This window comes from Chinchilla lanigera, unplaced genomic scaffold, assembly GCF_000276665.1.
Source record: "Chinchilla lanigera isolate Chin_1 unplaced genomic scaffold, ChiLan1.0 scaffold00012, whole genome shotgun sequence".
Lineage (NCBI taxonomy): Eukaryota > Metazoa > Chordata > Mammalia > Rodentia > Chinchillidae > Chinchilla > Chinchilla lanigera.
The window spans coordinates 29,801,252-29,818,384 of record NW_004955413.1 but is presented as its reverse complement, the minus strand read 5'-3'; the positions used below and the strand labels follow the sequence as shown (position 1 = coordinate 29,818,384).

The window sequence follows — 17,133 nt, the reverse complement described above, 5'->3', positions numbered from 1 at the left end:
GAGAGAGACTCCTATCCCGTGCACACATCTCACCCACTAGCCAGCAAACGCTGCCTAAATCCTGGGAGCTGTCAGCCAGAATCGAGGCTGGGCCTCAGGCACAGGAAGAGTAAGGCCAGGCTTTTCCCAGGGGCTCGTGCCTTTGGGTAAATATCTGCAGCCCAGCTTGGTTAATGTCCTCGAGCCTTCCTGGGAGCAAGAGACCCCACGGCTATCAGAGGGAGGGGGAAGTGAGGTAGACAAGGAAGCTGAATCCAGACAAGGAGAGAGCCAAGAGCCCCTCATGTACCTCTGATTTCTGAAAGCGGTAGGGGCTGTTACTGGGACAGGCCCGGTTTCCCCACTGTGCTGTATGCTGATTCCAGGAACAGTGAGTTTTGCAAAAGAGAGTTTATTCTCGAGGAGGCCGTGCACGGGGATGGCGGGGGTGAGTCTCAGATCTGCTCTCCCGGGAGAGGGTTCAGACTCAGGTGTTCACAGGCTGCTGCATGGGGAGAGGGAACTGGAGTTTGGAAAGTAATCAGTGGTTTGCAGTGGATGTGAAATCAAACTCCAACTCTTACCATGACGACCCACTTGTCAGGGGGTTGTTTATACCTCTAAAACTGGTGATTTTCTTTCTGAGCTCAAGCTCAGAGCCTGTGCTGCTACACATGCACTCTGCAGGGAGCCACTCCTCCAGCCCTAAAACTGGTGAGTTTTAAGATCAACTAAATGCAAGCTATTAGGAACAAAGGAAGCAAGTTGAGTCCCAAGAGTTTATTTCGGTTCCTTCTGTTTCAGGTTAATCAAGTTTCCTGTAGTGTTGTCCCTCCAAATATAGAATCAGAATTGGTTCTAGGAGAATGGGACATCCTTGACTTGGTCTTGATTTTAGAAGGAAATGTAAAGTTCTCTCTCTTTGGTAAATGTTCTTTATCAAGTTGTGGAATTTCCTGTCTAGTCCTATTTTCTGAGAGTTTTTTCAAGCATGCAGTTGAATTTTGTCCAATGCTTTTTCTGCAACATTGATATAATTATATGATTTTTCTCTTCAGTCCATTAATATGGTAGATTGATTTTCAAATATTGAACCATGTTTTTAATCCCTTGAACAAAATCCACATGGTCATAATGTATAGTTCTTTTTTTTTTTTTTTTTTTTTGTACCAGCAATTGAACTCTGGACCTTGTGCTTGCCAGGCAGGCGCTGTGCTGCTGAGGTATATCCCTGGCCCCTATAATTCTTTTTATATTTTGCTAAATCCTACTGCACTGCTGTTTTGCTAAGGACTTTTTCATCTATATTTATGAGGAATATTCATGTTTTTTTTGTCTGCTTCACTGTCTCTGACTCCATCTCTGTCTCTGTGTGTCTGTCTCTGTCTCTCTCTGGTGTTTGGGTATCAGGATAATCCTATGCTCACAAAATGAATTGGAAAATATTCCTTATTTTTCTGTTTTCTGGAAAAGATTGTGTAGAACTCATTCTTCTTCAAGCATTCATTACAATTTTTCAGTTAAACCATCTGGACCTTGACACTTCTTTTTGAGGAGTTTTTAAATTGTGCAACCAATTTCATTAAGGGCTACAGAGCTGTCCAAATGATCTACTTCATATTGGATGTGTTATGATAGTATGAGAATTTAAAAAAAATTGTTCCTTTTGTCTATATTCAAGTTAGTGGGTGGAGTAGCTCAGAGTTTTCCTTTATCCTTTAGGTTTTGCAAGGATCTGTAAACCTTACATCTTTGCAGAGTTTGGTAATTTGTATATATTCTCCATTCTTCTTTCTCAGTCTTGCTAGATTGGTCAATTTTATCCCTTTAAAGATCTTCATAAATAAAATAGATTTTTATTCTACTTTCAATTTCATTGACCGCTGCTCTTTATTATTTCCTTCATTCTGCTTGCTTTGAGGTTCATTTTGTTCTCCTTTTTCTAGATCTTGGGGTAGAATGTCTGATTTTTCTCTTGAGGTTTTTCCTCCTTTCCAATGTGTGCATTTCCTGCTTTGTGTTTACCTCACAGTGCTTGAGTTGTGTCTCACAAATTTCGCCTAGATTTTTACATAGTTTAATATATTTTCCTTACTTCCCTTGAGACCTCCTCTGTGGCCCATGAATTATTTAGAAATAGGTTGTTTAGTTTCTAAATGTTTGGAAATTTTCCTGTTATCCCTTTGTTATAAATTTCTTGTTGGAGTCCATTGTGTTTGCGGACCATATTCTGCATTATTTCAGTTCTTTAAAATTGGTTGAGGTTTGCTTTCTGGTGCAGCTCGTATCAACCTTGGCATATGTTCCCTGACATGCAAACAGAATGTATGTTCTGCTTTTGTTGTGTGGAGAGTTGTATCATTGTTCTGTAGGTCCTGTTGGTTGATAGTCTTGTTGAGTTCTTTCATATGGTTATTGATACTCTGTATGGTTCTACAAATTTTTGCAAGAGGGCTACTGAAGACTGCAGATATAGTTGAATAATGACCTATTGCTCTTTCCTATTCTATGAGTTTTTGTTTCATATGTTGTACAGCTCTGTTTTGTGATACAAACACACTTATGACTGCTGTGTCTTTTTTTTTTTTGTACCAGGAGTCAAACTCAGGACCTTGTGTCTGCCAGGCAGGCACTTGTGCTGCTGAGCTATATCCCCAGCCTGTTGTGTCTTTTTGATGACTTGATCCTTTCATTATATTGTTCTTTTCTTTCTCTGGTGATTTTCTTGCTCTGAAATCCCCCCCATTTTATCTAATATTAACATGGCCACCTGCTTTCCTTTGATTAGCATTTATAAGCTATATCTTTTTCTATCCTTTTGCTGTGAAGGTGCCTTTTATAGTTGTGAGTTTCTTAAAGACAGGATACAGTTGGGCTATTTTTTAAAATAAACTTTGCCCACATATGCCCTTTAATTAGTATATTTAGTCCATTTATGTTTAGTTGTTTTTTTTTTTTTTTTTTTTTTTTTTTGCAGTACTGGGAATCAAACTCATGACCTTGCGCTTGCCAGGCAGGCACTGTGCTGCTGAGCTGAATCCACAGCCCCTAGTCCATTTATATTTAATGTAATTTTTTGGTATTGGAGATTGAGCCCTGGGTCTTTGCACTGAGCTACACTCTTGGCTTGTTTTTATTTTTTGTTTTAAGACAGGATTTCACTAAGTTTCCCAAGCTGGGTTTGAACTGATGATCCTCCTGTCTCACCCTCTCTTAGTGCTGGAATTATAGGCATGTACGGCTATGCCTGTTGTGATGTGATTACTGATATCCTATGGTTTAAGTCCACTATGTTGTCTTTTTGTTTTATATTTGTTCTATTTTTTATTGTCGTTTTTTCTATCATTCTGTGGTTTGCTTGAAACTTTTTTAGAACTTTATTTATAGTACATTGAATGTCTTACTTTGTATTGAAATTTTAGTAGTTGCTCTAGGTATTATATTATATATACAAGTCTATTGGTGTTGTCATTTGCCATTTAGAGTGGAGTATAGAAATTGTTTCTTCCAGCTGGGTATGATAGCACATGCCTGTCATCCGAAACACATGAGAGGCTTAGGCAGGAGGATCACATGTTCAAGGCCATCCTGGGCAACCTATCAAAATCTTGTCTTAAAACTTCTTTTAAAGGGCTAAGGTTATAGTTCAGTGGCAGAGTTCTTGCTTAGCATGTGTACAACCCTGTGGTTCAATATCTATTTTTTTTTTTAATTTTAAAGAGTAAAAGAAGGATAACATAATAATAGGAGGGGCTTACCAAATTACAGACAAAGTGGTAGGAAATTATCAATGGTTATTGTTTTACATATTGTTATCTATAAGATAGTTTCTCAGGAAAACATATAGACAAATGATAGTGAGTTACAGACAAAAGAGGTAGGAGATTATCAATAGTTGTTGTACTATACTTAGGTATCTTCAAAGTGGCTTCTAAAGAATATAAATAGAACTATACTTGAGTGACCTATTGAATAATCATTCAATAATTCTCAATGGCTGTTGTAGGAAACACATTGTGGTTCAATATCTAGTATCAAAAAAAAAAAAGGAAAAGGAAAAATCTTATCTCTCTTTAATTTCATTTATCTTTTCTCCACATATATTTAAAGCCACATCATGTAGTGTTATGATTTTTGTTTCAACTGTCAAACATAATTTAAGAAATTCAAAAGGAGATGGACAATGTACTTTCCCCTACTTTTGCCTGCCTGCCTAATGTTCCAAGACTTCTCATTTTATTTTTTTCTTTCTGTTTAGAAACTTCCTTTTAGCCATTCTTTGAGGATAGGTTGGATGGCAAATGGTGTTCTTAGTTGGTGTTCATCTGATAATATATTGCTTTTCCTTCCATTTCTAAAAGGGATGGTCTGTGGAAATGGGATTCTGAATTTTTTCTTTCATTCTTATAAAATCTCATGACACTTTCTTCTGACCTCCGTGGTTTTGATGAGAAATCTGTAATAGTTAAAATGTTCTCTGCAGGCAAACAATTTGCTGCTTTGCAAATTTTGTTTGTGTTTTGGTTGTGAAAGTTTGACTGTGATGTGTCTTGGTGAGGCTGTCTTCAGGTTTATCTTGTTTGGAGGTCACTAAACCTCTTCGGTTTATAGGTTTGGGTGTCTTCCCCAATTTGAGGAATTTTTAGTTATTATTTCAGCACCACTCTCTTTCTCCCTTCTTTCAGGACTCCAGTGTCACAGTGCTGGATTCTTTGTCACAGTCTCACAGGTCTCCACGGCTGTTTATTTTCAGGGTTATTCTCTATTGTTCGTATGGGCAATTCTATTATCCTAGCTTTCGGTTCAGGGTGTTTCCTTTTAATATCTTATATTCTTTCTGGAGGCTATTTTTTCATTTGTTTTGAGCAGTTATAATCACTTGTTAAAATTTTTGTCAGATGATCCATCATCTCTGTTACCTTGCGGTTGCATTTATTTATTATCATCTTTCATTTAATCTGAGCTCTTTCTTGGTACAGTGAGTGACTTTCAAATGAAATTTGGACATTCGCCTATTACATAGGACGTTCTGGATCTTATTTAAACCTTCTGTTTTAGCGAGCGTTCTCTGAAACTGACTGCACTGGTGGGGAGTCCAGAGGACAGGGACAGTCCCAGTAGAAGTCCCAGTCCCCGCCCCCCAGCCTTAGTTGATTGCACCTGAGCAGATGCCCTCATCCCTGCCAGGGGGAGGTAGGCACGGCAGGTCCCTGCTGAAGCTGATATCTCCCGGGGAGGAGGGATGAAAATTCTTTGTTACGTCTCCCCATTTGGAGCCCTAGGTGGGCAAAGGAGGGTGGCCGTGTTTCCCCAGGGCCATGGCAGAAGACTCTGCTTGTTACCGTGAGGCGGGGTTGGAAGTCCAGACTCTTTGCGGACACCGAACAGAGGGGACCCAACACCAGCTGGAGTGAGAGTCCCACTGTGCCTCAGCCCTCTCCAGCCCAGGGGGAATGTGTGGCTGTGTCATTCTGGCCTGATCAGGCTGTGCGTGGGGAGCCACTTCGTTCCTGTGGCACTTACTGTGATATCACTTGTCTTGTCCGACTGCCCCTTTCCTGAGCAGACTTTTCTTGGGGTAATTTTGGTCTGTGGCTATAGGTCTCCAGATGCCTCCTTGCTCCACTCCAGGTCTGCAATGCCCGAGGCAAAGGGAAACCTAGGGACCTCACCACTGTGTTGTTCCTGGGGTCCTGAGGACCCTCGTCCACTTCCCTCCCATACCCTTTTCCGGAATCTTCCAGGGTTTTTAGTTGCACTAAGTGAATGGAACAAGGACAAGCATATCGTCTCCATCTTCCCAGAAACTGAAGTCTCTCTGGGCTTGTTCTTGCGATTTTCTGTGAATCTAGAATTATTTCAAAATAAAAAGTTAAAAAGAAATAAAGAAATTTTACTGTTGGTGCCTAATGTGTTTGAGTATCAGCATACAAGGAAGAAGAGAGAGAAGAGGAGAGGTGAGGAAAGGAGAGGTGAGGAGAGGAGAGGAGGGAAGAGGAGAAATGAGAAGAGAAAGAAGAGAAGAGAAGAGAAGAGAAGAGAAGAGAAGAGAAGAGAAGAGAAGAGAAGAATGCTGCCGTTGATTCAAGTCAGTGTGTGACAAATTCCAAGCAGAGTCCCAGGATGGGGGCTCCGAGGCCTAGCTGGGGAGGGGCCCCTCTCACCAACAGCAGGTCTATGTGGGCAGCAGGACTGTGCATAGCACCTGCAGGGCAGCCAGTCTTGGGCTTGGTGTGGAGGAGTCTCTGAGATTAGGAAGCGCTCCCTAAATCAAAGACAGGGTGACTGCTAACCCCAGGGCTCCTGAATGCCTGACTTTGATCCTGAGGCCATGGAGGCGATCTCAAGCCCAGGAGGCACCACTGTAAGATGTCAGATCCGGAAGGGCCCACGGGGACCAGCAGCCTGGCCTCCCCCGCTGCAGGAAGTGAGGCTGCAGCCACAGCTGGAGCAGGCGGGATGGAGCCGGCTGAGGAAGGCTGTCTGGCGGCGGGAGGCCCTCGAGGGGGCCAGGCTGGCCAGCTGGACTCGGGGCTGGGAGATGTCGGCATCTGGAAAGCATCATTCCCTTCAACCAATCAAAGTGTAAGAGCCAAACAAAGCCCCAGAGCGCACAGGCGGGGTTGGCCGGTGCTCCAGCAGCCCATCTGGGGCTTTCATTTAAACTCCGAGTCCTCTGTGGGAAGGGCGTGAGCCTCTTAGGATCACATCAAAGGGCACAGTTACTCATCTGCTGCCCCCAGAAAGGAGGCCAACTTCCCAAAACAGAAAGTCACTGGCTTGAGGAAAGCTAGAAACAATATTTTCAATTTTCTTCTCCTCCTGAACCAAGCCTTCCGAGGCAAAAGCTGGAGACTTGGATAGGACCCAGCTCCTGCCCCAAGTGGTCCGGGGCTGTCTTTGGGAAGCCATGAAACGGGATGAGTGACAGGCAGGGATGAGTGCCAGGCCCTCTCCCGTGAAGGATCCCTCCCTTGGGCCCCTCCTGTGACTCCACCTACCCCTGTTGCCCTGTTGGCCACGCCTTCCACTGCACTTTCCGTAGTGGGTTCCTGGACTCTAGGTCCTGGGTCCTTCTTCTGCCCTCTCGCCCTTCCTCCTGGGGCCCCAGTCATTGTCCCTTTGTTGCTCACACCTGCATGCTCAGCCCCGGCCAAGCCTCCCTCTGTCAGATGCACACCCAACCTTGCCACTGGGGCAGATCTCAGGCTCGAGGAGCTCAGCCTGTTCAGAGCTGGCTGCTGAATCACATCCCCGCAACCTCCATGTGAAAGCCCTAACACCTAAGGTCAGAAGATGTCTTGGAAACAAGGTCCTAAGCAGGGTCTTTCTCACGATGGTGGGCCCCGATTCCAATATGAATCTTGTTCTTTATAAGAAAAAGAGATTAAGACACAGAAGTATACCTGTAGTTCTAAAATGGCCATCTATAAATAAGCCAGGGACAGCAGGCTCAGCTTCGTGCCTACGCCTTGATCTGGACTTCCAGCCTCCAGAACTGTGAAAAATTAAATGTCTGTTGCTCAAACTGTCCACCCTGGGGTTCGGTTATGGAGGCCGAGCAAACTAACGGACACAGCTGCCCATGTTTCCCGCCTCTGTGAGAGATGCCGTCTCTAGCCAGCTGCCTGTAATGGGGAGAGGCTTGGAAGCCACGCCTCCTCCGCCTCTATGTCACCACCAGATGTCCATGGGTGTCCTAATAACTGGGTCCCCTAAGTAGCTCTTCAACCCATTCATCTCTTTCCATCCCAACAGCCCCTTCCCTCACCCAGGGCTGACTGACCACCCAGTGGGCAAAAGCACCCAGCTCAGCGTTGCTCAAGCTGTGTGTCTATAGATGGGTCATCATTTACTGGTTTCAAGGGGCCAGCACGTGGGTGTCGCCTAGACCTCACTCCATAGTCCGAGAACCACGCACCAAGATGGCGCCATCTATCACCATATTGGGAGAGTGCGTCAAGACCTTGGCTGTTGGACCAAGTCAGTATCACTCACTCCAGGTACTTTTTGTAACCACACAAAACAGTGATGCTGCACCTTCAGGGTGAGGTGTTGAGGGGCCAGGGGACCACACCACGGGCTCCTCAGCAGAATGCTGTCACCGTTAACTCCCTGGAGGAACTGGCAGCTGAGGACCTCTGCTCACTGTGTCCTTGGCCAGCCGTTTCCCAGGGTGCTCATGGCCTCTGAGTTTACAGTGTGTCCTCACATTTTCACACACACCTGGGACACCAGCAGACCAAGACACGGGGCAAGGGTGAGAAAAGAGCAAGGGAGATGACATCATTCAGGATTTTGCATCCATCGGGTCTAGAAAGATGCTCTTTTGGTTTTGGCAAAGTACTAATGCTGCGGCATGAATCACTGGACAGCACCCTAACTGGGGGTAGTCTGGGCACCAGGTGGGGGCAGAGCTGAAAGAGGGGGCTGGCTTGGGCAGGGGCTGGGGGCGGCCCTCCCCCAAACTCATTCAACAGTTAGCGTGGACCAGACTGTACAGGATTCGAGGACACTGACACCCAAGCAACAGGAAGTAAGCAGAGGAAAGCTGCACGGTGCCCAGGACAGAGGACGGTCCCAGAAGGGGGAGAAGGAATGGCTCTTCAGAGGGCCCCAAGCCACTAACACTCCCGGACGCACAGGTGGGGAAGAAGAGGCATTTGCCACGTGGGTCCAGCAGATGAGGGCAGTCCAGGCAGACAGACCACCTTGCAAAGGGCCAGAGGGGCTGCGGCTTTTGGAGTGTAGCTGAGGATCCTGGAGCTTCTGAGCTGGGGTGGCCACAGAGCTGGTATCTGCTCGTGGTCCATGTCCTGCAGTGTGGACGGTATAGTGTCACCCTGAGTCACGCTGAGCATTCTTGATGGCCAGGCCTGAGAGCTGATCAGCCAGATCAGGAAATGCACCTGGGCATCTACGATGGAACTTCCTGGGGAAGTCAGGACCTACCCGGGGGGATGTGCTAATGGCACTTGGATGCCAAGCCGGCAGACAGCCAGCAGCCCAGAGGGGAACAGGCAGCACTCACCTGTGAGCCAGGCAAGGGATAGGGGGGCAGTTTAGGGTGCTTTTCTAATTCAGTTGAAGTTCTGGGGCTCCTGGAGCAGTGAGAGAGACTTCACCGTCACCTCCACTTATTTATGTATTTTAAATTTTATTCATTTATTTTTTGAGACAGGATCTTGCTTTGTAGTTCAGGCTGGCCTTGCTCTCATTAGGTAGTCCAGGCTGGCCTGGAGCTCACAGCAATCCTCCTGCCTCAGCCTCAGGAGTGCTGAGATTATAGGCGTGCACCACCACGCCCGGCTTTCACCTCCGTTTTGAGTGAGGGCTGAAGCTAGGAGATGTCCTGGTGTGAAGTTGAGGGGGAAGGGCATAGTAGGAGGGCAGTCCCCTCCTTAAGCCCCTGATGAGGGACCTGCTGAGGAAACCCTGCCATGACAGTAAAACCCACAGGCCCTCAGAGGCCAACACCCCAAAGCATTTCTCCTCCGCCATGTCCTGAGCACCACGCTGGAGGCCATCTAGACTCCCGCCTGACCCAGAACAGAGTCAAACAAACCCAGTTTGGACCATCACTTCCCTCGCCCCAAGCGACGGGCCAGGGGGACAGCCAGCAGCTTGTCATCCGGTGGCGTGGCTTGACGTCGCTTGCGGTCATCACAGGCATGGTGGGCAGGAGCCGGGATGAGCCGAGGTGTGTGTGACAGTGAGTGTGGGGTCTGGCACAGAGCAGATGCCCAGAAATACAGCACCACGCTTCCAGAGGCGGTGAAAAAGAGCACCAGTACTTTCCACTGACGCCCGCATTCTGCTCCAAGGTCGTATTTTGGCGGGGGTGCGGGGGCATATTTTAATTCACAAGCAGTAGGCAAAGTGGGTTGGGGAATGTGAGTGCTTGATGACTTCTCCAGGTGGTAGGAAAAAAATATTAAATGACAAAAACAAACGGAGAAACATTCTTGAGCTGGGGTGAAAGAGGGGGTGTGGGGGAGGCCCATTCGTAGCACTGCCTAAATATAGTGAAGTGTATTTTTGTAGATGGCAAAAATGATGCCTGGGTCCTGGAAGAAAATCCAGCCTCTTCCCAAGTTTCTGTCCAGCTTGATGTTGGACTGAGGTGGCCAGCGATGTCTGGAAGCTTCTGGTGGCCAGAGTGTCTGCCCCATGGATTTGGTGCTGGGCACTCCCTGGCACAGAGAGACAAAATTGGACAATAATCCCATCCTGCCCCATGGCAAGATCTAGCTCTTCCTTACTAGCACAGGGCTTTTAAAAATCTGCATTGTAGCCAGACGAGGTGGCGCATGCCTGTAGCCCCAGCACTTGCGAGGCTGAGGCAGGAGAATCACTGAAAGTCTGAGGCCACCCTGGGCTACATAGTGAGTTCAAGGCCAACCTGAACTACATAGCGAGACCCTGTCTCAAAAAAAAAAAAACCCCAAACAAACAAACAAACCAACCAAAAGCCTAAAAAACACCCCACATTGTAATAAATAAACATAACTCCAAGGAGGCAGAATTTGATCAAAGAGCTTTGCAAATAAACTAGAGGCCCTGAGCCCTGCAAACCCCTAATTGGGACCAGGTTAGGGTAGGGAGTCTGCCCTGTGGGCTCTGACAGGGGCCTTCCCTAGCGGCTCCTTCCGCTCTGATTTCTCTACATAAACCATAGCACCATGCAAAACCAATTACGCAGTGCCCCACCGAGGGGCCCTGCTGCGGTTGGGGTGGCTGCAAGGGGGCCCCTTAGCGTGAAGCCTCCTCTGAGCCGGGGCCACCCTGCTGTCAGTCCCGGGACCCCGCCTGCCCCCAGTCAGGCCTGCCTTCCCACAGCAAAACAGCGCACTGACCGATCCCGGGTTCATTCATTCGCCAAGACATTGGGCGATCCGCGGGGGTTGGGCAGATGTTGTTGACCGCAGAGATGATGAATGGTGCGGAGCAGCGGTCCAACCAGATGGGTCCAATTCCATGGAATGAATGGCTGAGAGAGGACTTCACTCCCTGATACCAGCAACAGCTGCCCAGGGCCTTTAAGACCTGAATCCAAGAGGGGCTGGCAGCGGGTGGGCCAGGAAAAGGCATCTGATGAAGCCAGGCTGCCAGGCTCCGGGCCCACGCTACCCCTGGGCTTAGAGCAGGTGGCCGTGGGGAGAACAGGACAATGTGCCGCACACGGCCATCCTCGCCGGGCCCTGGGAGTAATCAGAGAGGCGCCCAGGGGCGCTGTGAGCAGGCCAAGCAGTGACCTTCAGTTGAAGTTCTGGGGCTCCTGGGGGCCCCAGAGGGGTCCGGCAAGGTGGGCTGTGATGACCGTGCTGCTGAGGACATCCTCAAGGTGACAGCACTTGCTGAGTCCTCCAGAGCTTTGCCCTTTGGGTCTCTGAGTGCAGACTGGCATACTTACCTGTGTGAGAGAAACGGGGACAATTCATCTCCCAACACGGTCGCTTCCTGGCCACCTTCTGAAAACAAAGCAAAGAAGGAACCTCACAGGAACCTGTTATTAATCAGAAGCCCCGGGGCTGCAGCGGGCAGGCTCCCAGCACTGTGCAGACACTGGCCCAGGCCCAAGAAGCAGGGTTTGGGCGGTGCGGTGGGACCCAGGTGGTCTTTTTCCCCCATCTCAAGCGCTGAGCCCAAGGGAAGGCTGATGAGATTTGGAAGAGTGGTTGCGGCCTTTAAGAGACTTGTGGGGGGCTCGTGGCCTTCAGCCTTACCACTCAGATGCCCACTATTGCCCATCCATGGGCAGGAACTGCTCGTGGGTCACCTCCAGGTGCAGGGTCCTGCCCTGTCCAGACCATCAGTTCCGTTATCCAGGACCTGGAGGACAGAAGGCAGGGGTAGACTGTACCCGAGTGTCCCGGACCCAGGGTAGTTCCTGGAAGGTGCCTGCTTTAGATCCTAGAGAGCAGTTTCTCTTGGGACCCTGTGCACTTTCCTCCAAAGATAGATGGAGCTCAAGGGGAGGAACTGAGAGACTCGGGTTCCAGTCCAGTTTGGGCCACGGTCAAGCACGATCTAGGTTTTCCCGAAGATCACTCTGGCTGGAAGTGACACTGGAGGGGGAAGGGACAGACTGTTGGGGGTGACAGGAAGCTGGTGCAGTGGTCCAGGCCCGAGTCGGGGGACGAGGATAGGAGTAATTTCTAGGTTTCTGTCCCAGATCGCAGGTGACTTTTATCGATGTGCAGTCTGTCATTAGAATACTGTCCGTGGGACATCCCAGTGGAGATTTCTAGAAGCAGCCAAAGGAGCTCAGAGGAGAGGAGGAGCTGGAGGTCTAATGTGAGCAATGGGATCCAGGATGCTGCATCCGGGCCCTCTGATGCCTGGAGAGAAGGGGAGAAGGCGAAGAGGAGGAGGAGGAGGAGGAGGCAGGAGCTCAGAGCCCCAGGGTTGCAACATCCCGAGGTGATTTATAAGGAAAACGTCTTGTGCGTTTGTTTCTCAGTGCTGCCGTCCAAGAGGGAATCTAAAACCCCACATTCTGATCCTCGGTGTAATTTCCAGTCATTTCCACCGACAACATTTGGTTCTTATTATCAGAAGATACTCACAGATGTAGCATTAAAATCTTGGCTTCCACGGATAAAGAAAACAAGATAATCCAAAGTATTGCAGCAACCCTCAGACGTTTACGATTCCAAGAAATGGTTGTTGGATCACTCCTCTAGCGTGTCCGCTTTCCAAAGTGTTCTGGGTGGAAGGAGGCCAGCCACTTGGTCAAGGTCAGGATGTCATCTGAACTTTTAACCAGGAAGGCCAAATAGCCTTCGAAGATGAGCCCCAGAAGAAGGAGGGTCTGGCATTGAGCCTTGGGCCCCCTGGCTTCATGCATGGGGCACCCAGGCTGGGCTAATAAGGGTTTGTTGACTGAGAAAAGAAACAGGCAAATGCCACAGACATCACATGATAAATGTTCTCATTTGATGTTGCTTTTCAAAGGTTCCAAGGGCTTATTACTAAGGGGAGGGGTGACTTCTCTACGACAGAAATGGAAAAATATTTATACAGGACTCATGTTTTGAAGTTTAATGGAGAACCTTATCCTTCTCCCTTTTAAGTTTGGCACTAGTGATTTTGGCTCCTTTCAAATAATATTAGCAGCATGGCATTCTACACACGTCAGCGCTGGATACCCTTAAAGCACAGCTTTGATGTAATAACTTATTAAGTTCACTCCACAGGACAAGCATTTTAATAATAAGTTAACTCACTTCATTCTCAGAAGAATTGTGGGGTGACGGTACGTCTGTTAACCCTATTTGATGGGGGTGAGACCTGGGCCTTGGGAAACGAAAGTCATTTTTCCAGGGGTGGACAGTGAGGGAGACACAGGCAGGTAGAGTATTTGAGCACAGGACTCTGAGCCCATGGCCCGTGGGGTCCCCAGCTGTTTCTGAGTCCCTCTGAGCACCCAGTGATCAGGGCTGGGTGGGACGCACTTCTTCATACATTCCATCTACCTCCTCTTCTGTATAAAGGTCCGTTTTACAGCCGGGCACTCAAGCATCACAGAGATAAAGGAAGCAGAGGAGCCCAGATCCAAGGATACCAGCTGCTTCTGTGTCTCCTTGTCACTCCAGGACACTGCTCCGCCCTCTGCAGCCCTGGCATCCACGTCGCATGAGGACCGCACAGTGTCCCTCAGACAATGGGGCGCCATCGAGGCCCAGAGAGGACAGGCTCTATCCTGGGAAGGCCCAGACCCACGGGGCCTCAGCAGAGTCCTGGCTGCCCCAAGCACAGCTCGGGAACCCAGGAGACGAGCAGCTGGGGGACCAAGCAGCTAACGTTGCACAGAGGAAGCACAGGCAGGAAGACTGCTGGCTTCTCTCTTTTTTTAACTTTTAAATTTTTATTACTACATGTGTGCAGTACATGATGACCACATTCCTCATGGGGAGCTGGAACACGTACATAGCACATCTTAATTCTTTTTACCCCCTCGTCCCCTCCCCGCCTCCATCTCTCTCGGTCCTCTTTCCATCTGAGAATGATCTATTTGCTTGTTTCCTATTGTCTATCTTTTATTTTGCTCTTTTTTTATGTTTTGGGTTTCTCAGAGAAAGCATGCGATACTTAAGCCCATGTGTCTGATCTATCTCACTCGATGCTATGGTCTCAGGTGCATCCATCTTCCTACAAATGACTCAAGTTTCTCCTTCTTTACCCATCGGGTGTGAACACCACATTTTCTTCACCCAGGCCTCCGGGTGGACATCTTGACGGCTCCCTCACCCTTCAGCTGTGCACGCGCCCCAGCACGGCGGCGGAGAGGCTGAGAGGGTTCCTCCCCTCCCCTTGCAGGCTTGAGTTAAGGTTGGGGAAACCCCCCTCCGCCTCCCTGCTCGGTGCCCCAGTGGCCATCCAGCTCCTGCCCAACTGGCTGGGCCCGGGGCTCAACTTGCCGACCTGCAGCCCCTGAGCAAGGGTCGGGCTTGGAGAAAACAGCCGCAGGTCATCCAGGACACTGACAGCGGCGGGGCAGTGGCAGACCCGGCCTTGGCACACACATTGCCCCAGTCTGCCTGTGGCTAAGCACAGTTAGCTCCAATGCACAGACGGAAGACAGGGGTCCAGGCGGGCTTTGAGGACGCAGCAAGCACTTCCACCCCCACGCGGGACTCCAGGGTCCTGAGCAAATCCCTTCCCCTATCTGAGCCTCACTGGCAAACTGGGTGCAAAGTACAGGTTTGTACCCTGGCCCCACAGATGCCCAGGATGCCTGCCCCTGGCGAGCATGGGGAGGGCTGTGTAGTCCAGTGGGAAAAGCTGCCTCTACTTCCGCCACCCCATCGCATTTCTCCCCTAAGGCAGCCAAGGAGCCTCCTGCAGCACCTGCAACCAATTCACCAATGAATGATAGCAGTCCCATCCTCAGAACCTGTCACGCGGTCTTGCTGAGCATGTTCATTCATCAATACCCTTCCTATACTCAGTGGCCCAGAGAGGAAACGGCTCCTACTGGGCATGCTGCTCCTCGCCCCCCAAGAGGTCCACCTGTTCTGACACCCCATCCCCCAGCTCAGTTTAGACACCACCTCCGAGTGTCCCCACCCCTGGAGACCGTGGAGGGGCTGCAAAAGGGGGTCTCTGCTCATCGCAGGCCCTGCTGATGGTCTCAGCCCAATAGATCCTTTCCAAAGAGGCCATCTGCTCGTGTAACTGCAACTGCATTCAAACAGGGGCTTGGAGCTGGGTGTGGTGGTTCATGCCTGTAATCTAGCTGAGGCAAGAAGGCTGAGGCAGGAAGATGCCTATGAGTTCAAGGCCAGCCTGGGCTACATATCGAGACCCTGGCTAAAAAACAAACAAACCACAGGCTCAGTCCTGAGACCTTGGTGCTGTCCTTGACCACCCTCCAATCCCATGTCCAGTGCCAGGGGGTCCGTGTGCTCCACATCTAGACTGTGAACAGCAGGAGCCTTCTCAGCCTTTCTGCAGCTCTGTCTGGCCTGAGACGCAGCGTCTCCTCTGCTCTCTGCTTCACCCTCACCTGCGACATGGCAGGCTCATCAGGGAAGACAGCAGGGCCAGTTCAACATCAATCAGATGAGATGGTCGTGTTCAGGGTGGTATGGCAGTAGACTCCAACACCAAATCAAATCGCTCCTTGCTCAAAACCCTCCGTAGGCCCCAGGCTGGCTCCCAGGGAAAGCCGAGTCCTTGCCAAGGCTCCTCCCACCCTCTCCCGAGCACAGGATACTCCTCACTGCGCCCTGTGCTCTCACCCCAGGGCCTTTGCATGTTCCCCTCCCCCTGCCCAGAAAGGGTTTGTGTGGTTTCACGTTCTTACAGAAATGCCTCCTTCTGGCAGGAAGCCTCCCTTTTTGGGGTGAATGCTGGGATATATGGCCCAAACTCCTCTTTAGAAGGAAGGAAGGAGGGACGCCACCGTGGCTGCTGGGAGGGGTCCTGGGAAGGCCACACCCCCCAGGGGTGGCCTCAGCCAATCACCGACCAATGTGGGGGTATAAAGGCCTGGCTCCCCGTGCAGTTCCAGATAGTTCTGAGATCTCCTCCTCCTGGGCTCCCTGTGGAGTTGGCTGAGTCCCTCTTGGGGCTCGGTGGCAGCTCTGTCCCCCTCTGCCCGATGCTCCTTCCCTCACCTCCCTCAGGGCACTCATTCTGCACCACCGCCCACCCTCATCTTCGAATCAGGGTCTGCGCCCTGGGAACCCACAGTGACGCCTGTCACCCACCTCAGGTGGCGGCACCCTCTCCACACACGGTCCTCCCACCGGAACATGAGCTCCCGGGGACAGCTGCAGGTTTGGCTCTGTTAGGTTTCGAGTTCCGTTTCGAGGACTCCCACCAGCACCGCGTCAGCAGTCACTGAGCGCATGCGTCAACAGCTCCACCTTCCTGGGCCTAATGGTCAACAGGATCCTTCGCATCTTCTTACACCATCCGGGGCTCTGACAGTCTGCGTTCGTGTAACTGGTTTGGGGAACCTGATTTGCAGTCTCCACAGCTTGTCACTGTTAAATTCTGTTTCGCTGCTTGCCAGATTGTACAGGTCTTCACTTCTGACTCACTCTAATTACCTGGAGACACAAAGAGCGTCTATTTTACAGTTTCATCAAAATCACCAATAAAAATGTACAGAGCTGAGCAGGTTGGTACACGCCTATAATCCCAGCACTCTGGGAGGCTGAGGCAGGAGGATTGCAAGTTCAAACCCAGCCTGGGCAACTTAGTGACTTAATGAGACAGTCTCAAAATTAAAAAACAGGGCTGGGGATGTAGCTCAGCCCAAAGGCCCTGAGTTCATTATCCAGGACTGGAAAAAGAAAAACAGTTGTACAGAACAAAATTACTCTCCCTGCCGTTGGGGGTGGGGTAGCTTAACGCTAACGCTGTTTGTTGAAGCAGAGCTCGTCCACATATTTATTTGCTCCTTTACGCCCCTCACCCCCGAGCCTGTAGCGCATCCTCTTCATCGCCTTGTGCTGTGTCTGCACAACTGGCTCTCGTGGCCCACGAGTGCGTGGCCCACCCTTCCCTCCAAGCCGCTCAGACAGCCACGGCCTGAAGACATTTCTTACAGAGCTGGGCGCTGGGCGGGAGGGTGGGTGTGCCGCGGGCTGTGCTGCGCTGGCCTGTGTGGTGGCCGCTCGGCCCCTGGAGATGGATGCC

At 49.9% G+C, this 17,133-nt stretch overlaps 1 protein-coding gene across 3 annotated transcripts; it reads right to left on the bottom strand.

Moving 5' to 3' along the window:
* Positions 1 to 9,236: 9,236 nt before the first annotated feature.
* On the bottom strand, positions 9,237 to 16,252 carry LOC106147918. Of its 3 annotated transcripts, none has more exons than XM_013511368.1 (4): positions 11,706 to 12,364; positions 11,393 to 11,450; positions 10,836 to 11,041; positions 9,237 to 10,172 (listed from the first exon to the last, which is right to left on the bottom strand). In XM_013511368.1, exons 1-4 carry the CDS (start codon positions 11,728 to 11,730, stop codon positions 9,841 to 9,843), a joined length of 621 nt encoding a protein of 206 aa, XP_013366822.1. In that variant the 5' UTR covers positions 11,731 to 12,364; the 3' UTR covers positions 9,237 to 9,840. The 3 variants fall into 3 exon arrangements, 1 of the variants encoding a protein (XP_013366822.1); XR_001232952.1 differs by lacking the exon at positions 11,706 to 12,364 and adding an exon at positions 16,197 to 16,252 and having other exon boundaries at positions 9,919 to 10,172; positions 10,836 to 11,025; XR_001232951.1 differs by having other exon boundaries at positions 9,919 to 10,172; positions 10,836 to 11,025.
* Positions 16,253 to 17,133: the final 881 nt, after the last annotated feature.